The sequence below is a fragment of the Triturus cristatus genome, chromosome 2_2, assembly GCF_964204655.1.
Source record: "Triturus cristatus chromosome 2_2, aTriCri1.1, whole genome shotgun sequence".
Lineage (NCBI taxonomy): Eukaryota > Metazoa > Chordata > Amphibia > Caudata > Salamandridae > Triturus > Triturus cristatus.
In genome coordinates, this window is record NC_140582.1 from 293,149,889 (window position 1) to 293,170,846 (window position 20,958).

The 20,958-nt window shown below is 44.8% G+C and overlaps 1 protein-coding gene across 1 annotated transcript in view; it reads right to left on the reverse strand.

Annotated features, from left to right (window-relative positions):
* The window catches only part of IFT74 (intraflagellar transport 74), a 508,298-nt gene that overhangs the window by 473,701 nt on the left and 13,639 nt on the right, over nt 1-20,958 (reverse strand). The window contains exon 2 of the mRNA XM_085641333.1: nt 2,875-3,012. Within this exon, the coding sequence (XP_085497459.1) occupies nt 2,875-2,991 (117 nt within the window). The 5' untranslated portion in view covers nt 2,992-3,012. The remainder of the gene's footprint in view (nt 1-2,874; nt 3,013-20,958) is intronic.

Below are 20,958 nucleotides of genomic sequence, written 5' to 3' on the forward strand. Positions count from 1 at the left end.
GAAGATGGAGTAGCCCCTCCCCCCAACTCAAAGACAGCAGCCACATACTCTTATTTGAACACAAAAGAATGCCCCCACTTTAATGGAGGAAGCCTCATAGAGGATCTAGATCCAATTATTAGTATAAAGGAATTGTAGGTCCACTGGTAACTATCATTAGAAACATTACTTTTTTTTTTTGTTGTTGCATATTTATATAGCGCGAACTCGACCCAAAGGTATTGGAGCGCTTTACATAGCACCGCATTTACATTACACATTCAGGCACGGGGAGATCAAGAGGCGGCAGCGCAGCCGACGGACCAAATCCTCTCACATACTCTTAAATAGTGAGGTCATAAAAGCTCAATTTTCCACAACCATATACCTCCATCCAGGACCAAGCGTCTGGAAAATCCCTTTAACACTCTTAAAGTAAGTGAGAAAGGGGATTCAGTGCCATTTGGGAGGGCACATACTAACCGCCCAAAAGTATTTCACATCTGCTCCCAGAACCCTGCTACCTTTCAATCACTTGCTGACTGTATCTTTACCTCTGCTGCTTTACTGTGCTCCACTGCTCTTCCACTAGGCTTACGCTATATAAAATGCACGCACATAATTCCATCTCACGCCCCCTATCCTGCCCATCTCCGATACTCAACTCTTTTTCTATAAGTACTATTCGTGAAACAAATACATTTGATAATCAATGTCCTTTTTACTACTGCCCTATATCAAGAACTGCTTGGCACTCCAAGATACCAGATAGAGACAGGGGAAAAATATGCATTCTCGTTGATTCAAACACCCCCTGAGGCATATTAAGGCTCAGAAGGGCAAATAAGACGTTACTATAGACATATTTACAGTACACCATATTTTGTCTGTCTGACTTAAGAGAGGTGGGCTAAGAAAGCTAATGTCCTTCCAGAGCTATAAACAATAACAAGAATACATGTGAAGTCACCAGCACGCTCTTTCCCTCAATCTCACAAAGTAACTGCATTCCATAAAAGTGTCTTTGCCACTGTTCTCACTCTACTTAAGCTGGAAAATTACATTTCCCTGCAGAATAAAAACTTCTGCGAGAGACCCAAACTTGTATATTTCTCCCTCATAGCACAGTATATAGTGCTGCCTCCTGGTAAATAATGCAAGACTCTTCACAAGCGTACTTAGAATCTATGGCCTCTATGAGAGACAAAACTACATTCAAAATGATGATGCTTTACTTGTTAGAAGCAGGCCCCCACGCCTCTTTACAAACCCATTGGTTGATTACCGCTAATTGAGATGCCCAGTAATATAACTTAAGGTTGGGCAGGGAGATACCCTCATCGTACCACCCTCTCATCAATTTATGTGTTGCAATGCAGGAGTTCTTCCCATTCCAAAGCAGGGTCCGCACCGCACTCTCCACATTGGTGAAGTATGTGTCTGGGACTTTGAAAGGGGCGTTTTGTAGCACGTATAGGAAGCGGGACAGTGCCAGCATTTTAAACAGGGCCGCTCTGCCCAGTAGTGTCCGAGTGAGGGCACGCCAGTGGCGGACGTCATTTTGCAGTTGTGTTAGCGGGCTCCAAAGGTTGTTTATATAGAAGAGAAGTGGGTCAGGTGTTATGTAGATTCCTAAGTATCTGAATCCCTCCGTCGCCACTGTGACCTTGCATTCTGTTGGTGTACACGGCACCTGGCCACGGAGCATGTACAATGTGGATTTGTCCAATTTATGGTGTATCCAGAGTGCTGACCAAAGATCGAAAATATATGGAGGAACCTATAGATTGAGGACTTCAGGGCCTCGACATATAGCAATATGTAGTCTGCGTATAATAAAATGTTGTCTTCGTCTTGCTGCAACCATTTCAATCCTCTGATCAGGGGGTCTCTCCTCACCCATGTCACCAGTGGCTTGAGCATCAAGGCAAATAAAAGAGGTGACAGGAGGCATCCCTGTCTGGTTCCCCTGCCCAGATGGAATCACCGGCTTTGGAAGAATTTTAACTTACAATGTGTTTTCAGCTGCAAACTGCTGTGCAGCCACATTTGCCCCAAATCCTCTGCAATAAAAAACTCCAATAAGCTTTTTTTTCCAGCTGCAGTTTTTACCACCAAATCCATATTTCCACCATATCCTAGGTGAGCAGGCAGCTCAGCAGATGCATTATGCCTCTGTGTTCTGCTATGTCTGTCCAAAACACAACCAGTCCATGGGTACTTCAGCAGCCAGGAGTATATTACTCCTCCATAAATGTCTTTTTTATTCTTACCATTAAGCATGACCACTGGAATTATGCAATACCGTAGCTTTTTTTGCATATTTATGGAAGTGCCGTATTTGCCACTCAATGCATCATCTGTTGCATGGTTTGCAGATTTTCGTTTTAAAAAAGGGTGTTTCTAGCTCACATAGAACAAAAGTTAAAAACACAGTGACACGTGTTACTGTGCAGATGAAGGCCCTTTGCAAAACATTGACTGGTGACCTTTCAGTTGTTTATTGCATTATTTTGCGTATTTAAGTTGTACTAGTGAGATTAAACCTTTGCAAAGTGAGAATTAATGTGTAAAAATGGCAAAATAATGAAGTAACACTATCACCAAATGTGCTGCATTATGCACATAACAAACATTTTTTTGCTGCATAATTTAGCTAGTACTGCTGCAGAATTAAGTCTTAACCATAATGCATAATTAAAACGTTCTCTGAGGGGAAGCTTTTTATGTTTTTATATTACCTACAAGTAAACACTGATACTGTGATATATCAGTATAAGACAGTTATCAGAGAAGAACACTTAGAAAACGGTAAAAAAGTAGAATCTTATATTTTAACAAGCAGTGTGAACCCCCCTTCCCCCCAACAGACAAAGTAATTTTTTGTTTACTTACACTTGTTCCAACTCTGGCACCAGTAGGTGGGGGGCGGAGTGCAGAGGGAGGCCTGCCTGTAGGACCGGCTCCTCTGGTACCAGGACGAGCGGATGTGGGTCTGGAATTGCTGGCCATGTCTAGTTGCTAATCAGCTTCCTAAAACAAAACAGATGAGAAAATCTCACATCCGTTGTTACAAATTATCTGCTGTCAAGGACTACTTGATTCGAAAAGATATTATTCAATATACATCTGTTTGGTCCATCTTGTTAAAGTTACTAATTTGCAGTCATAACTGAACACACTCAGTTATATATTACACTAGCACAGTGTTAGAGAATGAAGGTTGTTTGTCAAGGCTTCCCACCCACAGGTCAAGTATCCTGCTTCGGTGCTTAATCACACGCCATCTTCTACAACTTAAGCAGGCAATGCGATGGGAGCTCATCAGCTACTTACTCATTGGTGGTCTTAGGTGCTTAAAAAATGTAATCCTGAGTGGTTGCTGAGATAATATCATTATATGTCATTAATGCTAAGCACATCACTGTAGCCAGAGAATAAGGGCCAGATGTAAAAAATTAGGAATTGTGATTTCCAAATTGCGAATCTTACCAAATCGCAGTAAAGAAATCACAGTTCCTAAAGTTATAAAAACGTATTCTTAAAATAGGGATTCCTGGCGGGGTCGTAAATCAATGTACCTCATGAATATGAATGAGGCAGGTCATAGTTTATGACTTACTAGGAATCGCTGCCATCACAGGGATGGCGGTCTGCTAGTGTAAGCAGACCACCATGTCTGTGATTTCTTTTAAACAGAAGCATTTTTTTTTAATGTAGCCCATTTTCCGTAAACGAAAACGTAATGCATTTAAAAAAAAAAGAAAATGAAACTTTTAAGCTTCTTTTTTTGTTTAATATCTGTTTATTGAATACAAGCAAATAGAAAGTACATGTCGCAGTGAAGAAAAAACAGTGGTGGGAAGGCATCATAGGTTAGGCTATACAGTAGGTTATCAGCTCAGAATCGACCCATCAGAACAGCCCCTTCCCAACAAACCGTGGTATACAGAATCAGTTTTAAGGCGTGGGGCCGTCCCAAATCACAAGCAGCGGCGCCAAAGGACCTGGACCAGGGGACAGACTATGGGAGAAACAAGAGGGCAGCAGCCAAACCAGAGTTCGATCTTCCAGTAGAAGAATGACATAACACCTCAGCTGGAAAGTCAAAAGGGTCTAAGCAAACATGTCCCCAGCAAATATGAAACCCCCACCTCGCAGAAGGGAGACAACTCGCACTGCGACAATACTAAAAAACTTTGGCATATATAATATAAAAGGAAAGATACAACAAAGGAAAGAAAGAAGCAAGAGTCAAAAAAGAGATGAGCACAGAAAGAGGATAGAGCAGTTAAGGGTGTGCCCCCCTGGGGGGGTTGGGGGGGTCGAAGGTGGATCCGCCATGTGGGGGTAGGGCCTAGAGTAGCGGTCAGTGACCCCAGGGGCAAGCAGACCTGCCTGCCAGCTCAAGCAGGCTGCTCCAGGGAGTCCAGCCTCCGACCCCGGGAGAAGGGATCCAGAAAGTATTCAAACAACTGCAGGGCGCGCAGCATGTGGGGCATCAGGCGGGAGTGCGTGATTTTAGTGAGGTAGCGTATAAGTGGCTGCCAGATGCAGTTGAATCGTGTGTCTGTTTGATTGTGGCGTGCCGTGAGTAATTCTAAGGAGAAGACATCCCACAGCCGAAGGAACCAAGCGGCAATAGGAGGAGGGTGGGGCTGCTTCCAGCAGGAGGCAATAGACTGTCTTGCCGGTCCAAATAGATGAAGGATTAGGTGCCAGTCCGCGGAAGTCATGGCCTTCAGCGTGCCGGGCTGAATACCCAAAATCGCTAGTGAGGGGGTAGTAGGAATCGGGAAACCCACCACCTCTTTAATGTAACTGAGGACCTCCTTCCAAAACAGCGCAAGACCCGGACAAGACCACCAGATGTGTAGGAAGTCCCCTCTATCGTTCTGGAATCTCCAGCAGAGCGGAGGGGAGGTCGGGAACATCCGATGGAGACGGGTGGGGGTATAATACCATCGTGTCATCAGTTTGTATGCTGATTCGCGCTGCAGCGTGCTACCATACACCTTGGGGATGTCCCTCCACAAACGAGACCACTTCTCCGGGGAGACGTCAGCAGCCAGGTCAGAGGCCCAACGCGTCTGGTAGCCATGAGGTGTAAATTGTTGAGTGTTGAAGGACAAAATAAGTTTTGGAGATCAGGCCCCTTGACCCCTCAAACCTACGAACCAAGGATTCAAAAGGGGTGAGCCGTCGAGTCGCCTCCCAGGTATACGTGTCGGGGAGCTAAGCCAATGCCGCAACTGGCAGTATTGCATACGTGCGCTTTCCGAGAGGTGAAAGAATTGCTTGCACCGGTCGAAGGTACGAAGGGCAGTGCCCTGAAAAAAATCCTGGATAACTCGCCGTCCCTCTATGGTCCAGGCATCAAAAGCCTGAGGCTGCAGGGCAGGAGGGAACATAGGATTACGCGTTAGAGGGGTGTTGGGGGAAGGAAACGGTGTAAGGCCCTGGGGCACTGCTAATCTATCCCAGAGCTCCAGGACCGTTCTCGTTGGAGTAGCTACGTAGGCACTGCGAGGGCAGGCCCCTCGCGGGAGCAAGGCAGGTCCCACATGGGTCTACAGGACACCGCCTGGTCCATGTGGAACCAGTGCTTCTCGCTTTCGGGGACGATCCATTCAGATATAAACCGGAGATGACAGCCCCAATAATATTCCAGCAAATTGGGACAGGCAAGGCCACCCCGGGATCTGGGAAGCATGAGAATTTAGTGAGAGAAGCGAGGGCGGGATTTCCACCATATAAATTTGGAAAATCGCGCTGCAGGACCAGAATATCCACGTGTGGTATGGGAATAGGAAGAGATTGGAACAGGTAAAGAATTTTGGGAAGAAGGGACATTTTAATGGTGTGGAGTCATCCTAACCACGCCATTGGGAGGCCTTCCCATCTACGCATTTCCTTCCGAATGGACTTCCGATATCTGGGCCAATTAGACGAGGTCCAAGACGCAAGTGTAGGAGTCAGAGCCAGGCCCAAGTAACAAATTGACTCGTCAGGCCAATGCACCGGGATCAAGTCCCGCAGCCCCTGGACCTCCAGAGACGAGAGCGTAAGATTAAGAGCCCGGGATTTTGCAGGGTTGATCCAGCTTCTTTTTTTAAGAGTAGGCAGTGGGTGGCCCATGGTACTATGACCTGCTCTAAAAAAATATTATATTTAGATTCTCAAAAGGGAAGGGGTCCCTTGGGGACCCCTTCCCATTTGTGAATAGGTAACCACCTCTTTCGGGGAGGTGGTAAAATATGAATGTTTAGTAACATCCCTGGGGTCATCATCCCAGAAGGCCACTGCTTTAATTGGGATGAAAAAAGTGAAGCTTCTTTAAAAGGGACTTTGGCAAAGAAGTGTAGCTTGGAATCATTTCCAAGAGACATGGCTTATGTGATTAACGGTGTGGAAAACTAAAATCATGTGCTTTACAAAGCGTGCCACCCAGTATTCGGATCTCTCTCTCTCAAAGTTGCATGTTATTTAATCCAGACATATAACTCAACAACAAACATGTGCCTAAAAATAAGTCAAATCTATTGGCTTTGTTAATGCTTTTTAGCAGTATTGAATAAATGAGTAACAATGATTTTGTTGGCAATAATTAGAATTTAAAATGATTCACTTCTGAAGATTTTTGGCTGAATTAAACATTGCTAAGAGAAGTGGAAGAGGAGGTGGTCTTTAGCGTGATTCAGTCACTTCTGTTTCCATTCACGGGACTTCCTTCTACAATCTTTTCTTTCCACATCTTTCTGAAATCATCTGCATATTTCACATATCATTTTCCTCTTTACACCGTTTTGTCACTCTTGTCTTCTGCACATATTTCTGCTCATCGCCTTACTTCACCATCCACCCACATACCCAGCAACTCAGATTTAAGCACACCAATCTATTTTCCTTTGGGTGCTGTCCATATTTTGAGTTCTATACCTCCTTCACACACTTTGCCATAAAATCACACATATGTGACCATCATTCTGTGAGCTCTGCGGAGAAGCCAAGGACTGCATCTGCATGAAGTCTAAATACCTTTATGACACACTGACAGGCACTGTCAGAAATTCACACTACCTTCAGATACTCCCTCTCACTTCAGCTTTCACTGGTGCCCTGTCATGAACACTCACCAACAACCAGAATGCACCCAACCGCCTCAAGGTGACTTGGTTCACATAAATGGGACATGTTACTAGAAAAAACTACAGAAACACACCATATGGGAAAAAATGATACTTATTGGGAATGCAAGATGAAGTTCAAATGAAATGTAAATAGGGACTGCATCATTGTTATGGTTTGCCTAAAGGCTTACTAAAGTTGTTGTTTGGAAACTGTTTTTGCCTTTAAATTGTTTTATTTGGGATGCAATAGGGACCCATTTCAATTTTTCAGGTTTTAATTACTGTTGCATGTGAGATTAGGCAGGATCCAACCCACTTAAAACCCTTTAGCTGACAGACTAATGTCGAGTTAGGGACGGACGGGTAGGGGCACAATCAAATAAGTACCCTGTACCCTGCTTGCACATCACACACATCTTTATAGGTCATGCTGCCATCTCAGGCCTATTCTTATTGGTGGGCAAGCCACTGAAAGCTCAAGCCAAGATGCCTGGCTTATCTCAAGGTCTACTTGAATTTCAGGGCCAGAATGAGATAAGCTTTCATGTGGTATCTGCCTGCTTCCATATTCTAACCTCACGTGCCAAGAAATAACAACAAAGCAGTAACCTTTAATGTAAAACAGGAGCTAGAGATACCCATCTATTAGCTTCAAATTTGTTTTTATTGGCAGATGTCAAACACAAATACAGAGAAAAAAAACACTCTAAGCTCTCTTCCCTAACCCACCCCAGCTCCAGCTCTGTGAAATCTCTTAACTAGCCTTCCTATCTCCCAGGTATTTATACAGTGGGGACCTCAGTCTGGGCAATTGATGTTGGTGATGTCAATTGGAGAAGTTTAAGGTATCCGGGACATGTCAATTCACGGAATTCATGAGACAGTAACGAAATAAAGGGCTGCCATAATGCGTTGTAGGCATCTCCTTACGAAGTGAGGGTCAGTGTGAGTCTCTCAATACCCAGAACGTGCCATAAGTGGTGTAACCATTCCAGATGTGTCGGAATTCTCTCCGTACCCCAGCCATGAGTATCGTTTGATGTGCTGCCCCTAGTGCCAAACTAATGGGTCTACCTCTACGTAATTTTAGCTGAAATGTGAGGGGATTGGCTATCCCTAGAATGGTATACAAAGGGAATCTAGGGAAGGGAGTGTTCAGGTGCTCATCAATATCCGTGCGCACCCCCCGCCAAAACTGTTGAATTTTGGGGCATTTCCATAAAATGTGCACTAAAGAGCCTGTGGCCCCACATTGCTGCTATCAGCAATACACAATGGGTTCCTCTATACATTCGCTCAGCGGTTAGGTACCAGAAAGAAACAATCTTAACCGCTGTTTCAATGTTAGCTATGCCGCTGGCACCATGTGTTGACCTGTAATAAGTATTTTGCCACTCTTTGTGTGAGAGTTGCCTCCCTATTTCTCTTTCCCATCATGTCTGGGCCCTTGATTTCTCCTTTGGGGGCTCTCCTAAAAGCATGTCAAAGATTTGTTATCAAGTGTTGTCGCAGGCTCTCAATTTAAGCTAGCACTCATACTTTGCCAGCAGGCATTGCACCCCTGCTCGAATTCAGGGGTGCATATGCCAGTGCCTTATTTGAGTGTATTGAAACCTCTCAACTTCCAAGAACGAGTACTCCTGTTTCAAGATCTAGAAGGGTAGGGGGCCCTCAGTATAAAAGAAATGGCCCGCCGAGCGGCACCCCATCTCCTGCCACCTCCTAAATGCCATCTCCTGCAAGCCCAGTGTAAATTCCACGTTCCCTATTATTGGAGTCAGCAGGGGCGAGAAAGTGGTTAGACCCGCCCTATTATCCCAGGCTCCTATGGGTGATTGGCGAAATGCAGAGTCCTGGAGGCATATGCTCCCTGCGGAGGAACAGTATTTTCCAAAGCGAGGACCCAGCAACTGATCTATCCATAAAGAGCCATGCTTTCTCCGATTCTGGACATGACCATCCTACCAGATACCGTAGTTGAACTGCGTAGTAATAATACTGCAAGTGTGGAACCCCTAGGCCCCCTGGCGACATTATGTCATCTGAGTAGAGACACCGGCTATTGCTATCCCCCACAAAGCGGACCCCTGTGATGTGTGGGTGGTCCCTTATTCTTTGAGCGAAGGGCTCCATGTATAATGCAAATAGTAAAGACGACAGAGGACACCCCGTCGCGTTCCTCACCCTAAGAAAAAGGGAGCCAAACTCACCCTGTTCACTCTTATAGCCCACGGAAAGTCATAGTTACTCAGAATCCAAGAACAAAATCAGTCTCGGAACCCAAAATGTGACAATGTTTGTAGTAGATACGGCCAGTGGACTCGATCGAATGCCTTCTCGGCGTCGAAGGTAAGAAGCAACACCTCTTTCTTTGGGAGATGCACTTTCTCAATTACATGCATGACTGGTTGGTATTGTCTGTGCATTGACGCTGGAGGATAAAGCCTGATTGGTCAGGAGATATTAGTCCCTTCATCAGGGGACTCCCTCTATTTGCCAGTATGCCCGTGAAATTAGTTTAAAAAATTAAAATTGACGGTGGAATTTTTGCTAATACATCTATATACCATAAACAAACTGGAAAAATATAAAATCTCTTATGCTATCCAAGGATAAAAAAACTATTTAGGGGCCTGTGGCTTTGGACTGGCACTTTGACTAATACTGTCTTTCGTCTTACTGTGCCCTGAAGTTCATGGCAAATCTATCAGTAAAATCTAATTTAAACATCGTAATACATGGAAAGATTTTAGAGTTGGAACAGTACTAAGCGATAAACGTTGTACAGCTGATTCTGTATTTGAAGTATTATGTGTTAACAGAAGAATTTAGTGCGATTTCTGCTATACTCATAAAGCGCACCAGTCTACATGCTAATTGAATGTCTCCTCCTTCAAAACAGGCTTTTAGTGCTTGTCTGCGTGTTCGAATCCGTCTTTGGTTCCAAAGAGGTTTTAGCAGTTGTCTTTGCTCATTCTCTAAGACCAGGCTGTGAGCGTTCAGGAGATCTCCAGCAAAGCCCCCTGCAATGTGGTCAGTTCTTCCTCTCTATCGGAGTCTCTTTAGGGGATTTGGCCTGAAGGTCCAGTAGCCGGCACGCCTCTTGCAGTAAGCGGATATGCTGGACCTTCCCATTCCATCAAAAGATCAGTTGGAATGGATTGCCCCATGAATAAGACACTTCTTTTGAACGCAGGTGAGAGGTGAGCTGACGGAACGCACTACACTTCTGCAAGGTCAATGTGGCCAGGTCCTGGAATAGAGCTGGAGTATGGTCCTGAAAGTGTATTGTGCCCTTCTCTCGGGCAGTCCTGTGAATATTCTCCTTTAGCTGGCAATTATAAACACATGTGAGGATGTACAGTGGGGGTCCTGTCCGGGGTCTTTTGGGTCCAACTCTGTGCGGGTGATCCAAAGTTATCTCAAAGTCCAGTGGAGCCTCCAAGACTGCCCAAAACAGGACCTGCAAGAAGGAAGCTATGTCCGTGCCTTCCACTCTAGTTGAGAAGCCCCTTATGAAGATGTTATTGCGACCCAAGTGATTCTCAAGATCTTCAGTATAGGCCTGCAAGTCCAGGTACTTGTCCCGGAGATGCAAGATTTCCTGCTGAGGTTCTTCGATCTCCTCATCCCGGCTCCCCTCATGTCGCTCCAGCATGTCGGCTCTGTTGCCCAGTGCATCCACATACCGTCTCACCCCCTTCAGATCATTGGAGGGATCCTCTATTATTGCTCGCAGATCTTCACGTACGGAGGCAAAGAGTGCTTCAATAGAGGGGTGAATTAGAGGGGAGCTCGAATCTGTGGAGGCTACCGAAGTCAGCGTCTCCGAGGCCAGTGAGGGGTCATCTGTAAGGAGTCTTCAGGCTCATCTCCTTGATGGACTGATGCTTCTTCTACTTACTCATGGCCATGGTCCAGGAGGGTTTAGCTTGTTTTCCTGGGCAAGAGATCGTAGCATCTCCCCACAGGGGGATGTACCGTGTGTATTAGTCAGGAAGGGTCTTGACCGGTCGTCCGCAATGTTAACCAGAGTTTTATCCCTTCCCAGACAGGCGAGCGCCAGGGGCCGGCCAACACCTGCTGCCACAATACCCCAAGCTGTAGGCTCTCACCAGTGTTGTGGGATGTGGAAGCCTCTAATCGTCCACCACCTGCTGGGCCATTTCATCAGCTGGATGACACCCCCAGGCCAGCTCCCACTGGGCCCTGCACCGTCTCTGGCTTCAGGTCTCAGCAGATGATGAGGAGTCCATGTTGCTGCAGCCTGGTCCTGTGGTCAGCCATGTGCTCCTGCGGTTGTTCACAGGTCAGAAATGCCCCGTGTTGCCAACCCGAGGCCCCACCAGCCGATCTCCTCCACTCTGGGCCCCGGCAGGCTTCAGTTGAACTTTGAGGGAGAGAAAGCGGGCGGAGACCAATGCCCACATCTAGGCCACGCACCCCGGGGGCGAGTCGGGTGCCTGCTTTGCCACGCTGGCGACTCCTGTGCCAGCAACCGCTCCTGGTCCGCGGCTTCCCAGGTCCCGGTGGTCACCCCTGGATGGGCCCTCATCCTCCTGATCCGGCCACGTGGACTTCAAGTAGGGACCAGGGTTATGGGTGCTGTGTCACATCTCAGGCATATAATACCAACGTCCTAGACCAAAGTGCACAAGCAACGGCCCTAAACTGGGACCCCCCAGGCCCCACCAACGGACCGTGAGTCTCAGGGCGGAGGGGGGGAACTCTACACCGCCCCCGTCACAGAGGCCGCGCCCTGTCCCAGACCCTCCTCACCACTGCTCTCGGCAGGGTGCATGGCTACTTGTGGGACCAACCCGATCCTACTTTCGCCGCGGCCTTCAGTCGCACCAGAGCCCACAGCTAGGGAGGCCTCCTCAATACCTCCTGCAGGAGAGCCTCACCTCTTCTGCGCAGCGACCCCGTCTAGTCAGCCGTTTGGTCGCCTCCATGTGTTTGCCCCTCCCGGGCCACTGTGGCACTCAAGGCCGGGAGTAACTGAAGCACCGCAGGCCTCACCATGCGCCCACTGGTCTGGATCCCTCGCTGCGGCACCCCGCTTCTCTCCGCGTCGGGCAGCCTCTGACTCTCCCGGGCTTTGTTGTAGGGGCGGGGGACATGAATGTTTCTAAGTTCATGTTTTATAACGATCACTGTAATAAATGGCGATAAATACAGTGATATAACCTGAAGTACAAACGTGAAATGCTTCAACATCCTAAAGAAATACACTTTTTTTTTTTTTAAGTTGAAGCAACTTTATCATATCTTTACATGTTGTTTGTTGCATGATTCACTTGGCAACTGGCTGATCCAACTGTCATTGTCAGGCCCTAATCTGATTAGAAAATTATTAGGGGCAGAGATGTTTTAAAGCATGGGCAAAGTGGGCAATTGCCCAGACCACTCACATTCCAAGGGTCCCCTCTCGTAAAATGAGTGGGATAGCTGAAAATCCTACTGTAACAGTGATCCTCATAAAAGCAGCTTTGTTTTCTAATTTGTCAGCTGAGCATGCTCGATAGAAACGTAGGAGCAAATTTATTATTTTTTCATGCAACACAAGTGCAAACAACCAAAGTTGTGTTGTTTGAAAAGAAGAGAGTAGGGAGTGCCATATCTACTAATAAATGGTGCTGCTTCTCTCTTTCCAAGTGCTGACACACGTTTAGGCTGTGATGGAGCAGGTAAAGCAAACATTTGTATACCTCCTCTATTTTTGCATGAAATATTAATTATGTAATCATTCTAAATATTAACTTGTACTAATTGTGTGAAGTGGTATAATTAATCAACCCATGCACCTTAATAAACACAAGATACACGTGGGACTAAAATGCAAATTGCATGGCTAATAATTAAATGATTAACTATGGTGCGCAAACTAACCGTAGGATGTGTTGAAATAGAGAATTGCATGATTTATGTTGCTTTAGTGATGGTTTGTGCTTCTAGTGTTGCAGAATGGTGAGTATTATTGCTTTAAATGTTGCTACAAGCTAGGAAAATACTAATATATATTGGGATTAGTGTGGGTTTAACATTAGAATTTTCATTTCCATATATTATTTACTGTTATCTTTGTTTCTGCTTAAGTTGGCATTCGGGCCTTCTAGGCCGCAATACTTAAAATGGAGTTCGGACGTGGCCACCGGCATGTGAGCGCGACATCTACTGCGCAGACTCGGATGGCTCTGAAGATCTACAAGCGACCTCCGAGGAGAAACAAAATGTTCCTTGTCAAGGATAGGAACGTGGAGGACTGCCAAGACCCAGGCTAGTGTGAATGACTGAGGGGACAATGAATGACTTGTATAAGAAGGTTTACATGTTGTTACTTCGGAACTTTCGCCTGTGAAACTACGAAAAGAATACAATTGGGAAGATGTCATGCCTGGTCTCATGGGAAACAGGCAAACCTGGTAATATTGAAAAAACTTACAAAATTCAGAAGATTTAGCCAATCAGAACATTTTCTACTCCTAAATTGTTGCACATTGTCCAAAATGCAAGGAGAAAAAGAGTATATAAGGGGGGAAGTTAGAAGGGAAAGGAACCGTTTTTTCCCGTATCATTATCGCTGTTGGTGGCTGTTGGTGTGGAGAATCGATTTGCGGGATTGTTGGTTCGCTTGGCGCGATCGCCTGGTCCCTTGGCTAAATCGTGGGGACTATGTCGTGCTGAGGGAGATTTCCTGGACCTACCTGGGTTTCTCTACGATTATAAAAGGACGATTCCATATGAAGGGATTTTGATTTTTGCTGTCGGTTGACGGGTTCTTCTGGAAATGGTCGCCAATATTCAAATTTAGGTAAACATAAATGTTATGTCAATTTATGTTCAAGATCAAAGGTTGAATATCGCTCAATAGAAATCTGATTTGAACTGTAATCCTGAATATGCCAACACAGAGTGAATTAATTAGATAAACTAAACATTGATTAATAAGAAATGAGTTTGTGATTCTTTAATAAGGTATTGAAAACTAACCGAAAGGTTCCGAAGCTTTAAATGTGCTTTAGCTGGTTCTAAATCACCATCAACCAGTCCAACTAATTGGTCCATCGACCAAGTGGTGGAGTGCCTTGATGGTAAAGTTAGGATTCTATAGGTGCAGATGTATATAATGTAAAGGAATTGCTCCGGATACGTAACAAGGTACCCCCCACATGTCCAGCGCTTCTTTTCCTCCTATGCGCAGATTCGAGTGAGACGTATGAATGTTGATGTTATGGGCCCCACCAATGAATGTATGTATGAGTGAGCTAATATGGCGACGAGTCTGTGACATAGGGAGGATATGTAAATTTGCCCTTTTCCGCTGGAGCAGTTTTTCTGGTAGCAGAGTTGTGGTTTTATTGCATTGGTTTGGTGATTACTGATTAATGTTCTAACATTCTATGTTGAGTCGTGTTAAGTTTTATGTTGTCGATTGTTTTGAAGACTTCCGGGACGTAGGAAGTTGGTTGCCCTGTATGTAGACGGGGAAACGTGTGACAAGTGAAGTGGCACGAAGTATTGTCTGGTTGCCCTGTATGTACACGGGGAAATGTGTGGCAAGTGAAGTCGCACAACGCATTGTCTGGTTTCGAGTTGATAACATCGTTGTGTGTTATCTTTAGGGACATTTTCTGTGAGAACGTGCGAGAGTGAAATAGCAACAGGTTCTCTTGTGAAACTCTGACCTTAATTCTCAGGAGCAGTGTAGTCTCCACATGTGTTTTATCCGCAGAGAAACGGTTAGCCTTTTTGCTTGTTAGAAGGGTAAGGTAGAGGGAAGTGCTACTTTATCGGCGAAACTGAATAATTCTGTGGTAGGGTAGAGGTAAGCGCTGCCTACTGGAAATACAGAATTCTTGTGTAAATGAGTAAAACTATCTCTTTGGTTTAGCGAAACAGGCAATGGTGGTGTTTTTATGTCGTACTAACAGATTTTGATTAAAGAAAACGTAAGAAAAGTTTGCCAAAAAATGTTGTAAAGGAGGGGTCAGCAAAAGCAGGAGTAGTGAGAAAAGCTGACGTCAGAAAGACTGCACTGGGATCGGCCAGCCGTAGAGAGACGATGCTTTCACGGATTGGTGCGTTGGTGTGAGCCGCGCTAGGAGTGGAGAATTTGCCAGTGTGGCGTAGACGCCCCGGATTGGTGCGTTAGTGTGAGTCGCGGTGGGATTGGAGAACTTCAGGAGTGACTTAGATGCACAGGATTGGTGCGTTAGTGTGAGTCGCGCTGGGATTAGACAGCATACGGAATAGTCGCAAGGGAAGTGATTTGAAAAAGTCTAGTGATTCAGAACTAGGGATAAATAAAAATGATGTATTACGATCCACCTGAGAAAGAGAAAAGGTCATAGTTTGTGAAAATTAAGTCTATTTAAAAGGGATAAGCTGATTGTGACTTGGGAAGGACAGATACTTCCTCCACCGAAATCGCCTGCATATTTTATGGTAGCAAAATATGGGTACCATACATGTATTTGGCTAGAGAATTGGGCAAAGTATACAAAAGAAGATGGAGTCCTAGCATTTCCAGAAAGTGGTTAGTTTAGTTTAGCTGTATTAGGAAACTTAAGAGAAAGAATGATGAGGTTAGAACCAAGACCTAGACCTTCTCAGTTCGATGCTTTGACGGAGTGGGAAGAAGAGATGTATGAAAGGGAACGACATCGGAGTGGAAGAAGGTATAATTACATGTTTGGTAGACAGTGTGGGCAAAAAAATCATGATGACAGAATGAGAAGATGGCGGAATGCCAACATGACTGATGGTATGTTTCCTTTGAGAAATACTGAAGAGACAAGTGGCAGAAAGTGTACAGAAAAGAGAAACAATACAGGGTCAGAAGGTTATAAGTATCGTGTGAATGAAGCGGAGGATGAAGTGCTAGAGGACATGTTTTATAATAGTCCTCCCCGTATCAACCAAATTCTACGTTGCTGACGCCGAGTGCGCCGGTAAAGGAAACCATGCTAAATAAACATTTTGAGGAAACGCCACCTGATTTAGGGAAAAATAATCCATTTAGAGACTCTGAAATGTCACAACCTGTTAGGACTGGAAATGGAAATTCGGTTGAACAAGCTAGGACTACTCTGGAATTAACTGAGAAAATTAGAGAATTAACCAAATATATGGAAGCAGTGCTTGTGCCTGTAACTATAGGGCCGGTGATGCCTGTCTTTGATAAACATAAAGATAGTGAGCATTGTTTAACATTTCCCTACAATAGTAATAAACAAATCGAGACAGAAAGAAGTGGATCTGGAAGAAATGCCTTGGGAAAAATGGCCGGATCATCAGGTTTAAGTGCTCCTAAAAATCTGACTATAAATCAAAGTCCAGCAAGTAAGACGCTGATGACAACAGAATCAGCACCAGAAACCCCAGAAAGAAATACGGATAGAATAAGAAGCGAGACAATCCCTGTAGGACCCACTTCTGAGGAATTAAGTGATTGGTTAAGAAGTTTACAGCGGAAAGATACAGAACCTCAACCTTTAGATGTGGCAAAATTGAAAGTAACTTTGGACGAATTAATAGTAGGGACCATTCCAGCAGAAAAATTAAAAGCATATCAGGATGAGGAACTAATGTTTCTCTGCAAAAGTATAACTTTGAGAGCAAGAAGTTTGCATGAGAAACTTGGAGACAGCGAGTGAAATGGGGATTGACTTTGGGAAAATAAGATCATTACAGAAACCATATAGAGTGGAATTTTCTGAGAAAGAAAATTGAAAATCTAAATACTGCAGGGAGATTGACTCAAATTAAAGAACTGATTGCCTTGTTAAGGAAATGGGGTGATGTAGACAGGTGGAAAAGTAGATGGTTTCGAAAGAGAGAGGATACGACAGATAAGACCATTTTGGCATTCCCAGTAAGAGAAAAGGAGCCAGTAGTAACTGAATGTCACATGAGGGAGATCCCAGGAGGGGGTTATGTACATGTTCCCTGGACTAGACAGGACATTTTGTCATTTACCAATGATTTGCCAAGGTTAAGGGAAAAACCCGTTGAGTGGTATCGACAGGTGGAAAGGTTTGTTAAATTATCAAAAGTGTTGTGGATAGATTTGAATGGTCTTTTTGATATAATTGTACCTGCAGATTTATGGGCAGAATGTAAGATTACAATAGGTTGGCCAACTCAAGGGTACCCTAGGGATCCTAAAACAGGAGCCCCTGATCCGGAAGTAATGAGAAAATATGAACAGGTAATTACTTTTTTGAAAAATAAAGTGCCGCCAAAGGAAACCGATTGGGTAAAAATTGATAGAACTCACCAGGAGGTTAAAGAATCTGTTCACGCCTATTATGAAAGGTTACTATTAGCTTTTAAGCAATACAGTGGTGATGAGAAGTTGAGCGGGAAGGATTTGAGTCATTTTGTATATCGATTTGTTTATGGATTAAGACCTGAAGTAAGCGAAATGATCAAACAGCATACAGTGGATTGACAAAATAAAAAGATAGATGAAGTGTTGCGACATGCAAAATATTTTAGTGATGAAATCGAAGCAAAACAACGCAAACTGAAAGAGAAGGCAATGCGGGCACAAGTTAAGGTAGCGGAGAGGCAAGAAGCCCAGTTGATTGAGCAGGCTAATGGCATGGGCCAAGTTAGACAAAAGCCTAATATTGGAAAAGGAAAGGGACAAATCAGCTTAGAGGAAGCAAAAAAGAAATGGCCATGTCATAATTGCAGAAAATTAGGGCATTGGAAATGCCCCTGAGTGCTAATGGTGATAATGCATCATTGAATCCACAGGTGCAGAATGAGGTGAATTGTCAACCGCCGTGACAGCAGCAGGTTGTTACCCAACAGTGTCAGGTGCCAATGCCACCTTTTCCACAGAGCGTAAATCCTCAGAGATACAGTAATGAGACAGGATTCTACACCGAGGAACAGGTAACAAAGCTACCGCGCACTAGTGCTGTTTCGCAGTATTGGCTACAGCGTGATGAGAGTGAGTCAGAAGAGAGTTATTGACGGTGCCTTTGAGAGGAAGGGGAGTGCGTACTTGGTGCAACTCTAGAGGTAGACCAGACAGGACCCTTTGTGGATGGAAAGGTAAATGATGAAAAAATTACTTTCCTGGTAGATACTGGTGCTACTCGTTCAACTGTTAGATCAGCTGATTTTAAAAATCTTCCTCTCTCTGGTGATACAATCCAAGTTGTTAGGTTTCCGCCACCAGTCCAATGCTCCTCAGGATTCGTGTGATGCTATAGGGAATCCCCCTCTTGACATCCCCAACTCCTGCACTTATGGCACGGAAAGTATAGAGCGATCAAGTGAGGGAAGGGAAGGAAGGGAACAGCGGGGAGTAGAACCTGTAAAAGAAAATACATACAAAAAACAGCGAAAACACAGCAGCAGAAATTACTACTCTCATCAATTCTCACTATGAAGCGAACTACGCTCTACCTCTATTCATTGGTGTATCCTCTGTCTTCTTTAGTGGTGTACTTATTGTCTCCCTCGCTTATGTAGCCCCAAAAGGAGAGAGTCCACACACATGCAGCATTCATTTAGTTTCATTCTTAATAAAAGACAGAAGGACGCCTGTGTCATCCCCCGTGATTTCAAAGACCAGGAAGGCTCTACACATGGGTGATGCGAGCCTGGTACTCACTGCAGTCTTGTTACACTATTAGAGAACAAAGTACAATGTTAATAGGAAACTAGGACTATCCGAGGCTCCTCTCAGACGCCCAAACTTCCCATGTGTTCGTGTGATAGTCCCCAGAGAACCATTAGCGGTTACGTCACCGCTCTCCCTCCGAACTACAGAGCACACCGTTTGATACTGTGAAATGTCCCGTTTTGAATCCCTTACCGCCCCTGCCCTTTACTCTAGCGGTTCCGTCACCGCCCTTGGGCTTTGAGGCAAACGTAATGACTCCTGGCTCCCCAGACCCCTGCCGGCCCCCACTAATCTCTATTTAAGAGCGAGGGAAGGAAGGAAGGCCGAACCAACAGCGCTTCAGCGCGGAACAGGCTGCCAGGCAGTGCTTACGCTAGGACACTTATCTTCGACTTTCAGCGAGGTCTGCTCACAGCGTTGGACGACTCCCACGCTGCAGCCTCCGGTTGCTTCGGACTTGACTGTAAGGGACAGATTGTCCCCCGGGACGAACAAAACCAAAACGCGAGGCTTCTCGCAACGGGCTGCCAGGTGCTTGGAACTCTTCTGGCTCCTTCTTCTAACACAGACTAACACAAGGTATTACGCACAGCGTGGTGCGCGACACGTTTCCTTTTGTACGCGCGCCTCCTCCCTTAGTCCCGTGGCCTTCTGGGGGAGGTAGTTTCCGTAGGCGCTCTATCCCGATTCCTGACACAAGTAGTAGGAGTCTCAAGTAGACAGATAAAAACTTATCTTACTGATCCTGCTAAAGTTAAAATAGGGAAATTCACAGACATGCATCGATTTGTCGTGTGTGATACTAGCCCCGTGAATCTGTTAGGGAGAGATTTGTTGTGCAAAATGAATTGCACTATCTTCTATACCCCTGATGGCATAGCCTTTGAAACTCCTGATGAGGATGTACTATATAGCATGACAATGGCAAATTTGGAACCCGAAATTACGGATGCATTTGTTGTATTTGATCCAGAGGAATTGCCTCAGGAATTGAAGAAAACAGTGAAAACCGAAGTATGGGATCTCACAGGAGAAGATATGGGACTGATGAAGAGAGTAGGCCCTGTGAAAATAAAAGTAAAGGAATGAATAAGCTACCCGAATATTCCTCAGTATAAATTGACACCAGAAATAATTGCAGGAGCGACACCTGTAATAGACAAGATGATTGAACAGGGAATTTTGAGAGAAATAATGAGTAGTCCATGTAATTCATCAATCATGGGTTTAAAGAAGCCTAATGGAACTTTTAGGATAGTGCATGATTTGAGAAAGGTGAATAAAATTGTTTTACAGTGCTGTCCCATTGTACCGAACCCTTCGGTAATCCTATATCAGATTCCCCATAATGCGGAGTGGTACACAGTCATTGACCTGTGTCATGCTTTCTTTTCTATCCCATTGCACCCCGATAGCCAACAAATGTTTACGTTCCCATTCGGCGAACGTACTTTGGCATGGTGCCGTATCCCACAGGGGTATACAGAAAGTCCATCGATATTTAATCAGATTCTAAAGAAGTCCTTAGAAGATTTGAAAATGCCCGAAAGTTCAGTGCTCATACAATACATCGATGACCTATTGGTGGCATCGAAGTCGCAAGAGGCATGTGTGGTGGACACAGTTGCATTGTTGAACCATTTGGCGGATGGAGGACTTAAGCTATCCCCATCGAAATTACAATTTTGTAAAAAGGAAGTAAAATATATAGGTCATAAGATTGAGAAAGTGACTGCAGACAGTATCAGGATAATAAAAGGAATGAGAGCACCAATGACTCAGAGAGAAGTGAGAATGTTTCTTGGAATGGTGGGATATTGTCGCCAGTGGATCAGCAATTTTTCGCTGATTGCAAAACCTTTGGTACGTTTGACAAAAAGTGATGTGAAAGATCCCCTTGAATTAAATTAGGAGGAGATGAAGGCTTTTAGACAACTGAGAGACAGCTTGTGTGAAGCACCAGCTCTTGGAATGCCTGATTACGAAAAAGAATTTGAGCTCTATTGTAGCGAGAGAGATGGATGTGCACTCTCTGTGTTAGTATAGAGGCATGGAAAATTAAGACGACCAGTTGCATACTTTTCAGCTGTATTAGATCCTATAGCCATAGCTTTGCCTGGTTGTTTGAAAGCAGTAGCTGCTACCTGTAAGAGTTTGGAGCAGAGCGAAGGAATTGTGATGGGATATCCTGTGAGAGTGTTT